The sequence below is a fragment of the Amblyomma maculatum genome, chromosome 9 (assembly GCF_055883805.1).
Source record: "Amblyomma maculatum isolate TAMU_Amacu chromosome 9, ASM5588380v1, whole genome shotgun sequence".
Taxonomy (NCBI): Eukaryota; Metazoa; Arthropoda; class Arachnida; order Ixodida; family Ixodidae; genus Amblyomma; species Amblyomma maculatum.
In genome coordinates this window covers 66,666,875-66,686,753 of record NC_139352.1, presented here as the reverse complement: position 1 = coordinate 66,686,753, position 19,879 = coordinate 66,666,875, and the positions used below count along the sequence as shown (strand labels likewise).

Sequence of the window (19,879 nt, the reverse complement as noted above, 5' to 3'; positions counted from 1 at the left end):
CAGTACGGTGGCAATGACAGTGTCGTCATTACTGAATCTCTGGCCGCTGCGCTTTACATTTGCTACGCAGGTAATTATTTGCATATGTTGCGAATACTCTATGGGCTGGGTTATCGCAAAGCATCGGAGCAATAGTCCTCCGATGGTGTGCTCAAATCGAAGAAATTATAATCCACGAGGCGATGGTCTTCCCATGCTCAGACTCATCGAATTCCAAATTTAGTAAGATTCCTCGCTAGTAAGATTAGTGTGTGTGTGTGTGTGTGTGTGTGTGTGTGTGTGTGTGTGTGTGTGTGTGTGTGTGTGTGTGTGTGTGTGTGTGTGTGTGTGTGTGTGTGTGTGTGTGTGTGTGTGTGTGTGTGTGTGTGTGTGTGTGTGTGTGTGTGTGTGTGTGTGTGTGTGTGTGTGTGTGTGTGTGTGTGTGTGTGTGTGTGTGTGTGTGTGTGTGTGTGTGTGTGTGTGTGTGTGTGTGTGTGTGTGTGTGTGTGTGTGTGTGTGTGTGTGTGTGTGTGTGTGTGTGTGTGTGTGTGTGTGTGTGTGTGTGTGTGTGTGTGTGTGTGTGTGTTTTACGCCAGCGCAAAGCTGCATCCTTTGTTACCAAAACTTTGCCGGCAGAGAGCATAAAATCAATGAAGGCGTATTTTTAATTTGCTCTTATATCATATATATGGCAGCAGTATACGCCTGCTTCCTGATCGCAGAATTTCATTCCGTAGGAAGAATTGTGCACTAATGTCATTTCTCCCGTAGCCATGCATCTCTAAAGTGCTGTTTTCGTATACTGGGGTACTTTTCTGAAGACTGATAAAGCGAGACTCTGGCATCTGCGTCGCCCTTTCATCCCTCTCAATCTACGTGCGAGTTCGGGAGTGGGCGACTGTTATCCGCTTAGCTGAAGAATGTATTAATCGCAGCATTGAAAACTTGTACTGAGCAGGAAATATAAGTAACAAAAGCATTCGACAAGTACGTCAATGCGCCAAATGCGGCACACTGCTAGCGCTGCTGTTTCGTTTTTGTTTTTTCAGCTTGCGTCAGGAATCAAGCAGCTGCCCAACAGTTCGAGATCTCGCCGACAGCGCCCCCGAACGTCTTCGATGAGCTTTGGAACAAATGTCCATCAGCTGCTTTTCTCCGCTATTCGCAGACGCGCCAGTCCTGTAATCTCGGAGGCATCAAATAGCGCTCTCGCTTACAGACACCAGAGAGCGATGCAGGTCACAGCAGAGTGGCCAGTGTGACACTGCAGTGCTGCAGTCAGGGTTTGTCGAGAGATAGGAGGACAAGATGGGGCGCATTTGTTGAAGTTGCAAGTGTTTTCTGTGCAGTTGGCTGCTGGCTCCTTTTATATACGTCAGAGACTTGTGTTTGACGACTGAAAAAATACATTGTATCCATATGACGAGATCTTGCCTTCTTGTAAGTATGTCACTTTCTCCCCTTGTCTTATTGATCGTGTGTGTTATTCAGCGGCGGCGCCAAGGGGAGACGACGGAGGGCAGCCGCCGCCTCATACCTTTCCCGGCTAACAAAAACATTTCCCGAACGCTTCGTTCAGACTTTCGCGGGAGTTACGTTTTGGTCTCAACGCGGAGTTTTTCATCGTTGTCCAGCCCGCGCATATTATAGTCACCCTTAACTTAATGGTGTGTTAAGCTATCACAGTCACATTTTAAAACGACAGCTTTAAATACCACGTACTCAATCAAATTTGGCGCGGGCGTTGCTGGCATTGTATGCGCAAAACTCCGAGCACGCTTCTGAACCTAGGTAGTTGCAGGTTCCTTGGCTGAGCTATGATTGGTCGCCAGGTTTCGTGACGTCAGGAGACCACGTGACATGACCGAATTCGCAGACGCTGCTGCCAGATCGGGCTTCTCCATCGAGATTGGAGGGTGAGTACCTGATTAAAGCGGAGCTTTCTTTATATCTGTGTCTGGTGGTATTTCACGTTAAGCGGTAGCTTACGGCTGTACGTTAATGAGTGTATGTAAAATAACACGCAACGTACGTAGTATTTTAATGAATGTGCATGACGTCATAGGGACACAAATTAAGTGGTCAGTGAATAACCTAGTAGCGAATTGCATGTACTCGAACAAGGATCCTCAAAAAGTGTCACAGACATAGGCCCATATGTTGTGTATCTTGCTTTTGCATTAAATTTACTTTCTTCAAGCACGTTCGGTTTCGTCGAGTAGCGGGGCACATTATTATTGTCAGTGTCTTCGATGCGCACTGCAAATATAAAGAAAGAAACACACAGTCATTTCATGCTAAGCCAGAAAGCGTTTCAAAAATGGATGCATGGGAGCATCTGATCGTTTCACTTATAGTCAAGTGACATAACTATTTTCCTGTACTGCGCTGACCCTCTTAAACCAGGTAGGTGGATGCGGGCGTAAGTTTCAAACGCGCTCTGCTGTTCTTTACCAAAATGCTGCGCGTTCTTAAGGGAAGCTGAAAAACTGGTTTGCTCCTCTCTTTATATTTTTCCCCGAGGTGAGCGATTGAGTTGCGTCTCTGGTAGCTACCGGTGGGCGCCTAATTTTTAACCGCTCACGATAACGGCGGAGCGTAGACATTGAAAACAGCCTCTTCCAAGCTTGTTTTTTTCGACGATCTAGATAACACAAACTTTAGCGATGCTGCCTCATTAAATGGCTTAAGCTCAGAGGGCTAAGAAGGCCCGGCAACAAGCTGAGAACCTCTGTAGAAGCTCCTGGGTTTGTTTCTCATTTGGGCCTCTTTCAATTAACTTGACTGCCGTTTTGAAACCGATATTCGCGTTAACGTTGTTATTTGCCATGCCTGCAGGGCTTCCGCATCATTTGAGCAAAATCAGATAGCGTATTCGCTGCGAAGGGTGAACTTGAAGGTTTTGCTCAAAATTGTGTTGAACCGTGTAAGCATTAAATTGACCGCTTTCTAGACAGAAACTTTACAACCTATAAATATTCAGAAGTATTTGTTACTCGATTGGCAACCATTTTATTTATTCGCAAGTTATTTGAATTTTTTCTCTTTGATACACTTTTAAAGTTTTGTTAAAATTATGTCTAAATCTAGAGTATAGGATTTTGCAAATGAAATTTTATATCGCACGAAACACATTAGCTATGCTGATGTCACTATACTTTCGCATTTACTTGGCTTCACTTCGATGTTTTCGACTAACCTTTAATCTCATTGAATTTTGACCCCCCCAAAAAAAATTATGGCTCGAACTTGAGCTCCGCGGTTATTACACGACCGCTCTAATTGCTTCCGCCGGCGGTTCCGCTTGCGGACCCTTGTGCACGTACACGCACTTTCCCAAGCATCACAATCCACAAGCCCAATATTGGTACTACGTTGGCAACGCCCGGCTCTACAAAGGGCCAGTGCACTGCAACCACTTTCCAATATTGGGCCGATGAATTGTGCCGATGAGGGTGATGCTAGCTTAACCGCGAATCCCTTAATTTTTTTTTCTCTGTTGTCTCAGTCATACTCAATAGCATACAGTTAGAAGCTGAGAGCACTATCTGCGAGATCATTCGGCAAGTAAAGCCTCGCTTTAATCAGGCACTATACAATATGTCTGTCTAGGGATGAAGTACGTCCCTATGGGTAGCCTGTATGACTCATGGTCCAAGTTATCCGAGATATGTTAGGTCCTGTTAACTCCATGTCACGTGTTCTCGGGACGAAACACAGCTCGCCGGCCCATGAAAGCCCTGCATGTCACTGGCCGACTATATACCACCTGCCACCCGCCGCGCTCGTGATTTTTAGCTCATAACTCGGTCGACGCCAAATTTTCCGCACGAATCCGTTAGCGCCATCACATCAGAACACTGACGTCAGTTTCCATTATGCTGGCAGACTTTCCGCGGTTGGGAATGAGCTAAATGCTCTATTATAATGGTCACATACTCAGTGATACTTGTAACCAGATACAACGGCCAGGAATTTTAATGCCAGGAGTCAACCCACACAAGCGGCACATACGCGATGAACCGAGCTCGACTTCGATTTTATTGGAAGATAAGGGTGGTAGATGTGTGGTTGAGGCTGTGACGTCTTCTCTCGTTTATCTATGCGCCACCTGCTGGTGCTGGGTGGCAATCTTAACAGCCTGACATTTTTCATGTTCCTCTTAAGTGAGCTATGCTGTCATTGAAGTTGTTTTTTGACTGGTGACTGGATGGGGCTTTCTGGTAGCGCCTGCCTACTAATTCACAACTGTGTATTTATCAGCATAATACCCCTGGTCAGTCCTTTACATTGTCGTTTTGCGGTGATGCCATCACGCGAATGGAATATTAGTTTTATTTTATTTTGTTTCTTTTCCGGCAGCACTTCATGTGTCACTTCCATAAAAGTCGTTATGTACGGCTGAAGCCTGTCATAAAAAAACCTGCCAACAGCCACCTGCCACTGTGAATTTATTTTATTTCAAGCTAACTGTAACTGAATTAAATGTAAAACCGCTACTACCTACCACTGCTGGGAGGAGGGAAAGAGGCAGAAATATCCCCCTTACCTCGGACCTTTCAGGCAAAGACAGAACATTAAAGATAAAGGGCATTTCATATACAGGGCTCCAGTGCTTTCTCATTACCTTCTCGGGTACTTTAAGAGTCCTCATAGGTAAACCAAGATAAGCAAAGCTAAAAAACGTGCACCTTAGTAGCATTTACCTTAGCTAAATTAATCAGGGCCATTTTTCGAGTTCCCTATTCATCTTTTATTTCTAACAAACACATAATGAAATATTCCACTCCTCACCTCTCATATGTGGCCCCTCATTACACGCACATTAAATATGCACAAGTAATAAAGACAGAATTGCTATTCACATTTTCTGTCCTTCACAAGCAGGTAGCATCACTTCCGAAACATCACTTCCTAAATGTTCCATTTGTGTCGCGTTCATTTGTTTGACCATTTAATTCGGCTTCTGTTCCACTGCGACAATTGCTTTTTTCTTTATCCAGCGGCTCTGCTCAACAGGGCTCAGCACAGATTGCAAAAAGGTGGTAGAATAAATATATTAAAAGTCAAAACCACATGCAACCTTGGCATTATGAGATCGATCCTCACAATAGCGCCGTCCTGTGTTTCTTTCTCCTCTTCCTGTCATCCTGTAGCGCTTTAAAAATCCTGTTAAAACTATGAACCAGCAAGTTCAGCTTAAAATTTTCCTCGCATATGTTCAGCACAATGCATTGCGGCTGCTACCGCAACTAGACGCAAGCAAAAAAAAAAAAAAAAAAAAAGGCCTAGAAATTATACAGCATTTATCAGCATTCACTCGGCTCTTCCATGTCTTGTCATTATCGCCATTACAAAGTGGTTGCTCCATCGGAGACGTGTTTCAGTATTTGGTGCCTGCACGGCAATCTCCGAAATCGCTTTCTTTTCAAAGTGTGCAATGCACGTGGCGAAACTAAGAAAGTGTGATGGACTGTAATCTTAAAATAAAACGCCAACTCAATAGAAGGAACTTGAAACAAAGTACATGAAAATAATACCTAACACAGATGTACAGGCCGGTCCATTAACACATGCACGCAGAGGTCTGCGCAAGGTAAAACGAAGCCCTCCATAATTCTTCTCTCAAAAAGATCCCCTCGTTTTGTTGTTCCCATTTTACAAGTCTTGTTTGCGTTTCAAGTGGCACTGATGATCATGATTTAAGCAACCCTGCTTTATTTAAGAGGTTTGAAAAACGCCATAGTGTGGAAACAAGTGAACGAATAGACATATGTTCCATAAACAAGCCGGCACTTAGAGAAACGCGGGGCCGTCTATATTTAAAAATGATTTTATCTCTTGGCTTTGTACACCAGGATTAAAATGGGTCCACTATGATCATCTCGAATACAAACATATACACTCCAGACGTTCGCGGCATATTGTAACCGCTGTAACCAATACGAACACAACAATCGGCGCACGCTTTTGTGCATGCCGTGACTGAGGGAATTCTGATGAGCTCTGAACATTATTGCAGAGATATTCCTGGGTAAATTAACAGTACCTTCTACGGGGCTTTGCATCCACATTAATTTGATTGCATGTTTCTTGTTGCTAATTTGTGCGGCCTGGTGACTCAAATATCTACCGGTTTTACCACTGCAGGATATCAAGGAGATGCAGCCCGACTCCAAAGATATCAACGCAGTGACACAGAAACTTCGTACACTGAATAGCACTTTGCTCCTAGCAAGAGTCAGAAAAGTATTTGGCGGTCTCAAGGACAGCGGCACGGACCTCCGTGCTTCCTGCAGACACGCTGCAGGTTCCGCAAGCTGCTGGATAGCATGGCACTTAGACCCCTTGAACAAAGTCCTCTGGACTATATCTATGCAGATCACGGAACATGCTCCTGGCGCATTTACTTTGAGAAGCATACTCAAAAACGACGTAGAAGACAAGCACCCAGACAGCCAATATCTCGATGGTGCCATTCTAGTTTACTATCTTCTGAAACGTCATCTCTGTATCACGCGACTTCACCTTGGCGAAAAGGCGGTGCTTGCCGTCAATTTTCCTTCGTTGCTACGCGAGGCTCTGCAAGACAGCAAAAGTCATGCGGATGTCAAAGATCACCGTCTCAGTACCGATGACTCGCGGCAGCCAACACAAGGGAGTGCTCTTCTTCCTTCGTCGATCGCGAAGCAGTGGCATCGGTTCGAGTCTCTGGACATTCCGCATATCCTTATGGACGAGACAGCAACGGCGAACATTACTGATGCGCTAAGGGATGGTCAGCTACATCATCTAGTTTTGTCGAGTCTCATGACAGGCGCAACTGCAAACAAACTCTTTCATGCCGCGGGCCTTTCGTCAAACCTGACAGCTCTGGAAATTGCTGCCTGCCAAAAGTTCTCGAGGTCGAACGCTATTCTTCTCGCCCAAGCGTTAAAACAGAACAAAGTGCTACGGAAAGTGACGATTGGCTTGCTTGGTGACGACGTACTTGGCATTATCCTTGGTTGTCTCCAGCATAACAACACTTTACAACAGCTATCGCTCTCAACTATGTTCGGTCCTCCTCAGTCCGGTATGTGGGACGGCTTTCAAGCCCTGGGTGCAAATAAAGGGCTCAGGTACCTCAAGCTCGAGAACCTAGCACTACCCAACAGCGTCGCTCTGGTAATCGCCGACATACTTCACCAAAACAACACACTCCAGGAGTTGTGCCTCTCGGTAAATCCGATTGGTGATCTCGGTGGGTGCGCTGTGGCCAAGGCCCTGGAAGTCAATTCCTCTTTACAGCGTCTAGACATGTCCTACTGCAAACTGACAGTAGAGGCCATGTCGAGTTTTGCAGAAGCTCTGGCAAAGAACAGCACGCTTGAGTACGTGCGTCTCGATAACGTTGATGTTCCTCCAGACTGGACTCCACCCTCGACTCTCACAGCAAATGTGTATGCCCGGCTTCGCGTGGCGCTGAACACTTCTGGTCTGGAACACTGGAGAGCCTGTCTAAACAATGAAAGCTACCGCTTCATTAGAACATACGTTGGCTGGACGCATAGCATCAATTCTGCGGCTGTCGCAAACTTTTTCTCCAATGCAAGCTCGAGTTTTGCTGTCTGCACTGAGCTGGTCATCGACTCTCGCAGCGTTGTCGAGCCAGAGTGCACCAGTGCCTTTGTAGCCATTCTGGAATCAACGAACTCCTTGAAAAAGCTTGGCGTGGAAGAATCGGGAATCTCTTTCGGATTTACGATCGCGGTTATACGTGGTCTTGTTCGTAACAAGAGCGTTGTCGAGGCGGCTTTTCTATACACTGTTAGTGGGCAGACAGAGCTAAAAGCTCTGAATGCTTTACTGCGTGGAAACCGAACTTTGCAGACTTTGAAATTCAGGTCACACTCTTTCGGACACAATGCTCTCCTCTCGTTGTCTCGGGCTATCAGGGATAACTTTGTTCTTCTCACTCTTGAGTTCACTTATGGTTCTGGTTATTTTGACATGTACCCACTCGTGAATGCCTTAAACCGGAATCGATCGCTCCTGAGCCGAGCAGTGGATTGCGTACTCAACTGCTCCGGTGACGGCGAGTCGCTGCGAGCCCTCCGACTCCTGTCCACGTGTGAATCGCTTCTCGACGCAGTCAGTGAACCGTCGGGAAAGACGCACGAAGAATCCAGACAGCTTATTCTTGAAGCAGTGAATCGCCTTAAAGCTCATACCTGACTCAATTTGTGAGTGTGTGAATAATAAAGTTTTCTTCTTACGCACGACAAGAGTACATAGTACATTTAAAGTGGGTGGTCAGGTTCGACTGACGATGCTGGCAGAGGAGGCAAGCCTTTTCTCCAGTCATGTGTAGAGCACATCTAGCCTTCTTATTGAATGAGAAATTTTCTTATAATTCTCATCTGCAAAGAGAGAAATGGAGCTTCGCCAATCGCCTGGACAGGGGATGTATTTCTATTTCTGAAATTCCAGGCTCAGTGCCAGCAGTGAATCATCAAAAGGTGGCATTCAGCTTCTCTCTTTTGAGAAATGTTTCGACAAGGCGGCTGCCAGTCATCTAAACACAAATTTGTCTCTCGAAGCAAATTTATCAAAGAAAAAATGAATTTCATCTTTGGACCAAAATAAAATTCCCCAGCAGAGACATACGATTGAGTAGACAAGCAGGCCACTTTGAACTCGGTGAGTATAAATGCTGTAATTCAATTATATGTTGCTTTCCGAAGTAAAAAAAAAAAAGTTATTTCCTATTTTCTGCGAACATTTATGAGTTTGGGCAATATGGGACTAAATAGTTGGCCTGTTTTATTTCAACACCGCCTTATTGCCCACAACTGGCAGTTCTGCGATATTTTTCACTCCCCATCTGTACCTGCCTTTTACCCCAACAATACCATTGTACTTTCCTCCTGCTAAGCCTTCTTTCCCTCTTTGCCTCTTCGCCGCACCTGTTTCTTTTCCGCTCTTCGCCTTTAAATCCACCCGCATCGCTTACATTCGCACTCCTGATGAAGGCCAGCTTCTGGTCGAAACGTCGAGTCCAACACTTCGCTATATATATATATATATATATTATCTCAGAACTCTGTCTGTGTGTGTGTGTGTGTGTGTGTGTGTGTGTGTGTGTGTGTGTGTGTGTGTGTGTGTGTGTGTGTGTGTGTGTGTGTGTGTGTGTGTGTGTGTGTGTGTGTGTGTGTGTGTGTGTGTGTGTGTGTGTGCGTGCGTGCGTGCGTGCGTGCGTGCGTGCGTGCGTGCGTGCGTGCGTGCGTGCGTGCGTGCGTGCGTGCGTGTGTGTGTGTGTGTGAGTGTGTGTGTGTGTGTGTGTGTGTGTGTGTGTGTGTGTGTGTGTGTGTGTGTGTGTGTGTGTGTGTGTGTGTGTGTGTGTGTGTGTGTGTGTGTGTGTGTGTGTGTGTGTGTGTGTGTGTGTGTGTGTGTGTGTGTGTGTGTGTGTGTGTGTGTGTGTGTGTGTGTGTGTGTGTGTGTGTGTGTGTGTGTGTGTGTGTGTGTGTGTGTGTGTGTGTGTGTGTGTGTGTGTGTGTGTGTGTGTGTGTGTGTGTGTGTGTGTGTGTGTGTGTGTGTGTGTGTGTGTGTGTGTGTGTGTGTGTGTGTGTGTGTGAAGCCTTCAAAAGCCTTCCCAATTACTTTTTTACTACCACCTGTCCCACTGGGGCTGTACCTTAGCCAGGAGACTTAATTTCAAAAGCCGAGAGAGATTAATTTCATTTCTTTTACTGCCAAAATTAACGAATGTTCCACAGCTAAAAATCAAGGACGTCGTTCAGTCCTCTTCACAGAGTACTATGCAGAAGCGCAACCTGAGCAATGCCGTAGCCAGAATAACTTTCTTCAGAAGGGGGCCCGGTCTTCGCACGAACAATTGGGGCGGGGCGTGTTAGGGGTGAAAAACCTCTGCACATTCATTTTCCTTTCTTTTCTTGGTTTATTTTGTCCTGTTCTTCATTTATAGGACAGGTCCCATTTTGTTTAAAAACATACACAAAAATTTCGGACAGTTTCTCAGCAAGCGTATATCAACGCAATTTTTTCACATATTTTGTAACAGCACCATTGCTATCAATATATGCGCAGGTCCTCCCTCAGCGGCAAGATTGTGGCCGTCATTGTTTTTTTGTACATTTTAATATCCGCGAGCACCGGTTAATCTTTAGAGCCAAAACTTTATATTGTCACCAACACACGTAGCAAGCAGCAGAACAACCGAGCTGGCCCTTTTAATCAAGTGAAGCTCGAGAGAAATGAGGACAACGCTCAGCCACGTGCCAAGACATTCGGCCACTTGGTGGCGCCAGAAGATGGACAGCGGTGTGGCATCGATGCCGCAAGCGTAGGGGAACCATAGAAAAGCGGTGCAAGTTATGCGGGAGAGTCTCTGGCTCTGGTTTGGACCCTAAAACGGTTTAACGATTGTAATATGGCTTCATTCTGGCAACGTGAACTATTTCAGACTTCGGCTGCCGAGAGGAGCGGACAGTACCTTGTGGTAACACCTCGTAGTTCACCGCGCTGAGGCGACGGAGCACCTCGTAGGGTCCAAAGTAACGCCGCAGAAGCTTTTCAGAGCGCCCTCGCAACCGTATTGGGCTCCATACCCAGACTTGGTCGCCGGGCGTGTGTCATCTCTCGGTGTCGCAGGTTGTAGCGTTGGGCGTCGTGTACTTGTTGGTGCCGAATTCGCTGTCGGGCAAATTGGTGTGCAGCATCTGCGTCACGAATAAATTGGTCAGTCCCCACGAGAGTGGAGGGAGCAGAATCCGGAAGAAGCATGGCATCCAGCATAGTCAAGGGTTCGCCTTCATGAACCAAATGAAACGGAATGAAGCGTGTAGTTTCCTGGAGGGCAGTGTTGTATGCGAACGTGATGTACGGCAGAATTCGGTCCCAGTTTCCATGATCGTCGTCTAAATACATAAAAATCATATCAGCAATTGTCTTGTTAAGCCGCTCAGTCAGTCCATTAGTTAGAGGATGATAGGCTGTTGTCTTGAGGTGGGTGGTGCCACTGAGTCGAAGGACCTCGCTCGTGAGTTCCGACGTAAACGAGGTTCCCCTGTCAGTTAAGACGACTGTTGAGGCACCGTGACGGAGTGCAATGTTGTGAATGAAGAAATGTGCAACGTCCTCTGCGGTACCATGGGGAATGGCCTTGGTCTTACAGTAGCGGCTGAGGTAGTCATTGACAACCGCTATATACCTGTTACCCATGGAGGACTTCGGGAATGGGCCCAGTAAGTCCATGCCGACCTGCTGAAAGGGGAATTTCGGGGGGGTCGATAGGCTGCAGGAGCCCAGCTGGTTTAATGGGCGGTGTCTTCCGCCGCTGACACTCACAGCAGGTACGGACGTAGCTGTGCACAACGGCAGCTAGCCTGGGCCAGTAGTACTTTCGGCGTATCCGTGCCAATGTGCAAGAAAAACCGAGATTTATTTTTTTTATTTATTTAAGCATACTGTAAGCCTTGGTAGGCTCTTACAGGAGTGGGTGAGTTGATGGGACCGTTATACAAAATGAAAAACATCAGAAACACAAAAAATGGCCGGAAGAAAGGTCATCGTGGCACGCACGAAGACCGTCACCAACACACGTAGCAAGCAGCAGAACAGCTGAGCTGGCCCTTTTAATCAAGCGAAGCTCGAGAGAGACGAGGACTACGCTCAGCCACGTGCCAAGACGTTCGGCCACTTGGTGGCGTCAGGAGTTGGACAGCGGTAGGCAATATCAATATCAACATTTTTCCATCACCCACTTCATTATTTTCAATTACGCAGCTCACTGGTTTTCTATGTAGTTTTTATCTAGTGGATGCGAGCACAGGAAAAAACTTAGAGGCAAGTGTTTGCCACTGAACGGAAGCATAGGCCACTCCCGTCAACGTGTGCATAACAGCATGTTATAATTGTCCCACAATTGTCTCGAAATTACACGTGGTGTCCCAGAAATGGGGCAGAGGTTAGGAAACATCTCTGTTTGCCCTTTAATTTGATTGCAGTATATTCACGCTCATACTTTTCTCATCAGGCTGCACACGTACCGTGCCTCGGATATCATCGCGAGGAACTTAAAAGAAAAAACACGCAATGCTTATGAGTAATCGCTGTTGCTGCGAGACGGATGTGTTTTGTGATGCAAAATAACGTACAGTAATTTTAGATATTAATATTTTCCATGCACTAACCATAGAGAACAATTACTTTGCTTAATGCGTTAGCGTGCGTGCATTTGATTATTTTTGCCGATGCCTGAGATGAATGTTATATTACCCACGCACGCTGCAGAAAGCAGTCCTTGCAGAAAACATCTTCATTGTATGCCCCGGTTGTCGTCTCTTTCACTTTTTTTATGTTGACTACAACAGACTCAGGGAAGTGGTTGAAAAGGCAAGAGACAAGCGTTGAATTTTCACATCAGATGTGCACATCCATGCAATTAAAGCTTTTTTTAAGGTTATAGCCTGATGCAGTGCACCAAGCTGAAACATCAAAATACAATTATTCCAAGCAGCTTAAAAGTGTATGTTGGGTGCAGTTGGCCTCGAGTAAGCGCTTGAGCTGACGGCGGTCGCAGCGCCCGCAATGTATGACAGGACGATCGATGAGGAAGGCGGCCAGTTGCTTGCAGGCGGCCTCCGTGGATTGAAAGAACCCCGGTAGCCGCGGCTCGTCAGCTGACGCAGTAGACCGATGATGCGGTCGTCCTGGCCGAGCGCTGGGCTGTTCTTTTTTTTTTCTTTTTTTTTTTTCAAGCTCTGCGGTGAAACCGGGAAACTTTCTTCACGTCCTCCTCATATACCCTACCTTCCCACACTCTTTTGCCTTATGGTCACACATTCCGCGAACAATCACATTCTTCGCAAGCCACTGTTGAGCGGAGGAAGGCTTTCGCCTTATAAGGGTCAGTGCAACTTTTTTTGGGATATCTACTCGTTCGAGTGGGTTGTAACTTTAGTCACGCTACGGTGCATACAACGACGATAATTAAACTGAGAGGAGCCGAAAGCTGCTCAGCTGTATGCGTACGGCTGTCGCATACTACATCAGCACCACAAGCGGATAAGCGATTCCCTCTGTAAGTATTACGAAGAAAGCGCGACTACTGATCTCGGAGGCGCGTGGAGTGCTACTTTGAGCACACAGATGGCAAGAGTGTAGCTGTTTATGGAGCACGAATACGATCAAATATGGAGCAAGGGCGTCTCAACAGGAGTACGCGCGCGTGTAGACGCGTGGCCGCGTTCTGTCGTGCGTTCGCGAGCGTGGTCGCGAGCGTTGGCGAGCGTTTTTACGAGTACGTAGAAACGTGAAAATGGCAGTGTGCAGCGATCTGCGATCTGCTGCGGTCCATGCGGGAAAGAGTACTACTTGTGTTTGTTACGCCTATTGCTACTCGCAAGCTCAACTGACATTGGGAACGGCAGCGCTGACATCGAGGTACCTTAGGTTAAAATACGGCCTACTCAGCTGACTCAACCGTGTGCAATGTCGGGTGTGGCCTGCTCTTGTTCCACGTGAGTTTCGTAGTTCCCGAGCTCGTTTTTTTTTGCTCTCCCTCGTCCGTTTGAGACATATAGGGTTAACATTGCCGCTAATCACTGAAAGCTCTATTTTGTTGTTTTCAACAGTTGCCAGCACGTGCGCGACCTTATCACTGTGATTGTAGGGTACGGAACGATCTTGTTCATGCTCGATGTCGCGAGACGCAGCTTTATTACTTTCTTTTTAGCGGAAGATGCGCCGGGATTTTTCCCTAGTGATCGAAGCGGAGCACAACTATTTTCGTATCGTTCCATATTTTCCCAGGCTCCATTGGCCGGTTATATAGATGGTTCTACGCCGACTTTAAATCAAAGGAAGGGAGGGGGAGGGAAGGAGGAGTAAAGCCGTAAAGCTGAGACCGAGAAGAGGTTCCCACAAGTAGTGCCGCCGTCATCAAACTCATCGACGCGTCGCCAGTATAGTTTTTTTTTTCTCTCTCGCTTAGTCAAATATGAGTTCTAACTGCGATAGATGACTTAGCTTTGCAAAACGTTTATGCATTTTTTTTTTTTTTCAAGTTTATAAACACTTTTCAGGCACTGTTTGGGACATAAGGAGTTGATGTAGAACGTTTGTAAAACATGTTCGCGAACAGACGATATTTGAGCTTCGGTTTGAAATTTCAATTAGGAACCGTTCATAACAAAGAACCGCTTGCGCTCTCATGAATCGTGATGGAACCTTCGTACGTATATGCAAGGCAAAAGCTCTAAACAGACGCACGTGTGAGCAAACGCAACGCATTACGCTTAGATTTACGAATTTCATGACAGGTTTGACCTTTCACAGCGAGAGCTATACGTGCACTATGGACTGCAGTGCGTGCGAGTAAAATCGTTTCTGAGACAAATGACACCAAGCAAACTAAAGGTTTTTATATTCACTGATTTCCTTACAGGAACAGCTCAGCAGGTGGTTCAGCGCCACGGGTTTACCGTCTCAGTTAGGCCAAAACTTGCTGTTCTGCTCGCAGCATTCTCAGCACTCATGAAAGAGCACAGGGCAAATGGTGAACAGTAATCAATCACACACGCAAGTACCATTTGGCGTATACAGAATAAGCCCGGCAGCCACAGGCAATCGGGAGCAAGAGCAGGTGCGTGTGCTCGACAGACGAAATGGATAAGAAACGCGTTACAATCAAAGGGCTAGTTGGCGGTCTTAAGATAACAACAGAAGAAGCTTGACGCCTATATGAAGTTACAGCAGATACACGACGCGACATAACATCAAAAATGCTCCAGACGCGACGATTCTGCCGTTATTTACAGCAGCTAATGTGCAGCAGCCGAGAGTAAATCGCACGCTGCATCTTCACATGAACTACGTTGCCATGCAGGTTCAAACCTTGTTCATCGGCCAGGTTTGGTTTTTGGTTTTTGTGGGGTTTAACGTCCCAAAGCGGCTCAGGCTATGAGAGACGCCGTAGTGGAGCACTCCAGAAATTTTGACCACATGGGGTCATCTGGCAACCATCAAACAATGTGATGACAAAGTTAATGATGATGATGCCGACAGTCACGCGGTCACCGTTCAAATGCATTGGCTGAACGGGCATCCCTTTCCTCTCTATGCTTTGAATTGGGCGCTTCCGAATTATGCGGGCATTCTTAGATCGAAGACCGACAAGCACGCTTCCTATTATCACCGCCGCTAAATTGCTTAGTTATTTTGCGGGCGCAAGTCAGCCCAATTACGATTTCATTCAATAGCAACCTTTCTCTTCATCTGTTGCTTTCGGCATTGTCACCACCACGTGACATTAGACTGACCTTAGACAGTGGTTATAGTGGCTAAAAGAAGAAACCTTCTAGGAGAGTGGTGAGCGCATGATTGCCGTCATCGTCAAAGTATTTGATGGTTGCCAGATGATTTATACTTGCCGAATCTGGCCGATGAACAAGGTTTGAACCTGACAACGTATATCATGTAAAGATGGTGGCGTGCAGTTAACTGCGGCTGCTGCACAATGCTGCTGTAAACAACGGCAAAATCTTCGCGATAGTATGTTGCGTCGCATATCTACTCTAACCTCTTATAGATACCAAGCTTCTTCTATGTTACCTTCAGGCCAGGTAGCCGTACGATTGTTACGTGCTTCGTGTGCATTTGGTCCGTCGAGCACTCCATCTCCTCTACTCCCAATTGCCTTAAACACGATAGCATTTTGCTTGGCACAAGACGACGCACACAATATATATACAAAAAAAAAAAAAAACGCTGACGAATTCTTTCTTATTTTTTATTTCCTGAGTTTTTCTTTTTTTCTGGGTCAAGCTTGTTTTAAACGAAGTTCGCCGCATGGAGACCGATACGACATCTATTTATATGAAATGAGATGAAATTCCACAGTAGTGGTTCTTCCCAGCTAATTCTGGATGATCAAAGCTGCATGTAGCAAACGTCAAATGTGCTCGCGTGTGTGTTTATCGTTCGCTTTATTTGAACTGCGTTTTTTCATGAATGACAGTTGAGAGTGCTACGAGCAGAGCACCATATTCTGGTCTAACTGAGATGGCCGCAAACCCGTGGCGCTGAATTCGGGCAGCTGTTCCTTTAAGAAAATCAGCGAACAAAACTGTTCAGTTCGCTTTGATGTCATTTAATACGTTGACGCAAGTCCGGACCAGTGAGTTGGCTCACAAAGTAACCAAGAGCTACGGACACGAAGCCATCTAGCATAGTACCCACACAGAGCTCAATACTGGCAACAAATGTTTTCCAATCCAAAATTCTTCTCTACTAAAAGCTGCTTCAAACATCTGTACAACGCAACCGGTGAATTTAATGGTAATGAGCATTTTGATTCTCAAAAGAACGAAGAACAACCTAGTATTGTGCCCCTGTCTAGCGTTGGCTGTCGTAGCTACATGGCCACAGCCAGCAGAAAACAATCGCAGCCGTGTAATGTGAATATATAAGGATAGCAATATCGCTTTAGTTAGCGATCTTTAGTTCTGTAGTAGCTAGCGCTTATTTGCAGATCTTCCGCTGTGTGTGTCTGCTAAATGTTGACTTGTCGCAATCCATTTTAGCACCATACCTATCTGCTCTTCTTCACCGAGCGATACTACAATGGTTTAGTCCAATTCTTAGCCGTGGCTTTCTGCCTCAATCAGTTCTTGGACACGTCAGCTCGCAAAAATATTGCGTGATATGCCTGCCGTCCAGTCGACCATCAGCCACTGTTCTCGTCTTCACGGCCGGTCTCGAGGGAGAGCACGCGGCGCGCTCTCCCTCGAGACCGGCCATGTCGTCTTTTAAACTGCGTGGTTTCCTGACTACATCTTTAGAGGGTACGATTTTAATAGCCTGGTTTTTCAAACCTTGCAGCAATGTACAGTAGGGCGATTGAGCACGGATTAGTTAACGTCATCTGTCCCCTTCTAGATCCCCATGTGAATTTGCTCTGTTTTCTCATCATGTTCTTTCTTTTCATGCCTTCGATTGATGGTTGAGGGAACTCTTGTTTTCATTCCAGAAAAACTTCATGAAGATGGCGCAGAGTGATCTTGGTAGCATTGGAAAGGAAATCCACTGCTTGGATTCCACACGGGTGTCTGTCAAGGTCAAGAGCTTATTGGCCCTGTTCCATCACCGTGGCGTGGACCTAAATGCACGTTGCGGCAGTACAATGCACCATACTGCATGCTGGATAGCCCGGCATTTGCCTGATTTCAACAATGTTCTTTGCACAGTCTCAGTTCAGGTTGTGGAGCATGAACCTGGCGCGTTTACAATGAGCAGTGTTTCAAATGATGAAGAGGACAACGAGAGTTCTTTTCTCGAGAGTGCCATACTGGCGTATTGGCTTCTCAGAAGTCATCGCTGCATCAGACGACTAGAGCTCGCCGGCACAGTAGTTTTCCTAACCAATTTTCCCACGCTGCTTTGCAAAGCGTTGAGGGCTAACAAAGGTCTGGAGCAGATCCAAATAGACACTACTCATGTGTGGGATGTTTGGCATGGAATACACGTGTTTAGTGTCCTGGCTTCTACGCTAGCAAGTCTGTCTCTTCAACTCAAATCTTTGGACATCCAAAACTTTGTGACCTCCAACACGGCCTTGCAAAACGTCGCCAGCACAATTAGGAGCGGTGCAGTGGATCGCTTGGTCGCCTGGAATGGTATGTCCAGGAGAACAGCATCGAAGCTGTTACGAGCTGTTGGCAATTCTTCCCGCCTGAACGTGCTCGAAATGCAAGGGACCCTAATGTCATCTTCAAGAGCTATCCTTCTTGCGACAGCTTTGAAGGGTAACACAACACTACAAAAATTGTCTGTGTCATACCTGAGCGAAGATGTTGCTGGTATCATACTCGGCGCCCTAAAAGACAACACCACTCTTCAGGAGCTCTCACTTCTGTACTCACATGATTTATCTAACTCTACATTGTGGGACGGCTTTCAGGCATTGCGCACAAACACCAGCCTCAAGTGTCTGAAACTAGTCCAAACCTTCTTGACGAACAGTTGTGCAATAGTCATCGCAGAAGTCTTGCAGGAAAACAATGTACTCCAAGAACTGTATCTTTCAGACAACCCGATCAGTGACCTCGGAGCCCGAGTATTAGCTAAAGCTCTAAAAAAGAACACTTCATTAAAGCGTCTTGATGTGTCCAACTGCAGATTAACTGAAGATGTTTTGTCAACCTTTGTTAAATCTCTTGCACGAAACGACACAGTCGAGTCTGTGCGTCTAGGAGACATTTCAGTGTCTGAAAAATGGATGCCACCATTTCTTCTCACAGCAAGCGTGTGCGAACGTCTTCATGTGGCGTGGAACTCGCGTGAGCTTGAGCAGTGGGCTATATGCATACCGCAAGATGATGACCACAGCTGCTCTAGACTGAGTCTTGCCTGGACAGAGCACGCCATGCAGTAGTTATAGTGTAGCACGGTGGTGTTACGCATCACTTGTGAACTATCCTTTGCTTACGGAACTGGTCATTACGTGCCCAGACACACTTGCAGCAGATTGTGTTAAAGCTTTAACCTCTCTTCTGGAAATGACTCATTCCCTGAAGAAGTTTACTCTAGGGAGAGTCAGCCGACGGAACTGCGTTGTTACGCAAATGATCTATGGCGTTTCCCAGAACAATACTCTGCACGAAGCGGTGTTTCATCACCACCTCTACACTACTCAGGATGTCAAGGCACTCAAGAAATTACTGCGTACCAACCGAACCTTACATCGACTGAAGTTCAAATCTTGCAACCTTAGCCGCAAAGCCTTCCAATCGCTGGCGCACGCATTAAAAGACAACTTTGTGTTCCTTTCTTTGGAGTTTGACTGTTCTCCCACATTGAAAACGTACCCTCTTCTGTGCGCTTTAAACAGAAATCAATCGCTTCTCAACCGTGCGGTGGAGTGCGTGTTGAAATCCAGTGTGGACATCGAGTCGATGCAAGCGCTTCGTCTTCTTTCCATGTGTGACTCTTTCCTCGATTCAGTGGCGGCTGCTTCTGGCAGGGCTCCAGAAGAATGCAAACGCATGGTGCAAGAAGCGGAACGGCGTATGCCAGGCATCGTGTAAAACCGGTGATAATAAATTTTCTAAGTAATCTAGTCCAAACATGCGTGAGTATAAAAACACTCAAACTAAATCGACAAACGTATGGGCAAAAAAATTAACTGTGGTTTAGCTTGTGGTTAAACCTGGAGTTACGCGAGAGCTATCTGCATGGCTACGCTTAGGTTCGGCTTGAAAATAATGGCTTTTGCACACAGTAGTTTGCTCTATGGTTTCAGCTTTATTTATGTCATAGGGGGTACTTTTGGCCACTAAAGTGCGATGAGGCGAAGGCCTCTATCGCACGGTGGTCCGACGCCCTTCACTACGGTACCTCTTTCTCTCTGTTTTCATTCCCTCATTTGCGATGACGCGATAGCGTAAGCTACTAGCCAAGATATAAAGACCCGCTTTAACCGAGCCGTACGAACGTGCCTGCGTGGCATAGGGATAATGTAAATGCAGGCTGATTGTTGCGTTGCATTTTGGCAGGCTGATTGTGATATCACCCTCCCATATGAAAGGAGAGGCCCTAGTTGGCAGCTCCTGCCAAATGTAATGTCAGGAAGCCCTACGTTCAGTTAGTGCTCGGTCATGTCAGCTGCCAGCTACCGCCTCTCATGACTTCTTCTTCTTCTTGTTCTTCTTTCTTCGCTTCTGACAGGCACGGCGAAATGGCGAAACTGTGGCCAAGGTAGCTGTCGATAGAAAAAAATATGTCCCCTTCATTCCCTGTTACCTTCCTAAAATCGCTTTTTGTTATTTTAATTTTGAAACAGTGCGAGTGTACAATAAAGGACCATACAATTTCTGGCCAACCTCCTTTTTCCTACTTG

General features: G+C 46.3%; 2 protein-coding genes across 3 annotated transcripts; both read left to right on the top strand.

The window, feature by feature from the left end:
* The first annotated feature begins 1,264 nt into the window (after window positions 1-1,264).
* On the top strand, window positions 1,265-8,240 carry LOC146179278 (uncharacterized). Of its 2 annotated transcripts, none has more exons than XM_084578945.1 (3): window positions 1,265-1,419; window positions 1,812-1,895; window positions 6,130-8,240. In XM_084578945.1, the coding sequence occupies exon 3, from the start codon at window positions 6,142-6,144 to the stop codon at window positions 8,194-8,196; it is 2,055 nt and encodes a 684-aa protein (XP_084435071.1). In that variant the 5' UTR covers window positions 1,265-1,419; window positions 1,812-1,895; window positions 6,130-6,141; the 3' UTR covers window positions 8,197-8,240. The 2 variants fall into 2 exon arrangements, with proteins under 2 accessions (XP_084435071.1, XP_084435070.1); XM_084578944.1 differs by having other exon boundaries at window positions 1,781-1,895.
* A 4,952-nt stretch (window positions 8,241-13,192) lies between these two features.
* Window positions 13,193-18,746, top strand: LOC146179277 (uncharacterized). Its single transcript, XM_084578943.1, has 2 exons — window positions 13,193-13,502; window positions 17,012-18,746. Exon 2 carries the CDS (start codon window positions 17,021-17,023, stop codon window positions 18,413-18,415), a length of 1,395 nt encoding a protein of 464 aa, XP_084435069.1. The 5' UTR covers window positions 13,193-13,502; window positions 17,012-17,020; the 3' UTR covers window positions 18,416-18,746.
* The last annotated feature ends 1,133 nt before the right edge of the window (window positions 18,747-19,879 follow it).

Excerpts from the sequence above, each read along its gene's own strand:
- LOC146179278 (XM_084578945.1), top strand. The coding sequence starts at position 6,142 with ATGCAGCCCGACTCCAAAGATATCAACGCAGTGACACAGAAACTTCGT.
- LOC146179277 (XM_084578943.1), top strand. The coding sequence starts at position 17,021 with ATGAAGATGGCGCAGAGTGATCTTGGTAGCATTGGAAAGGAAATCCAC.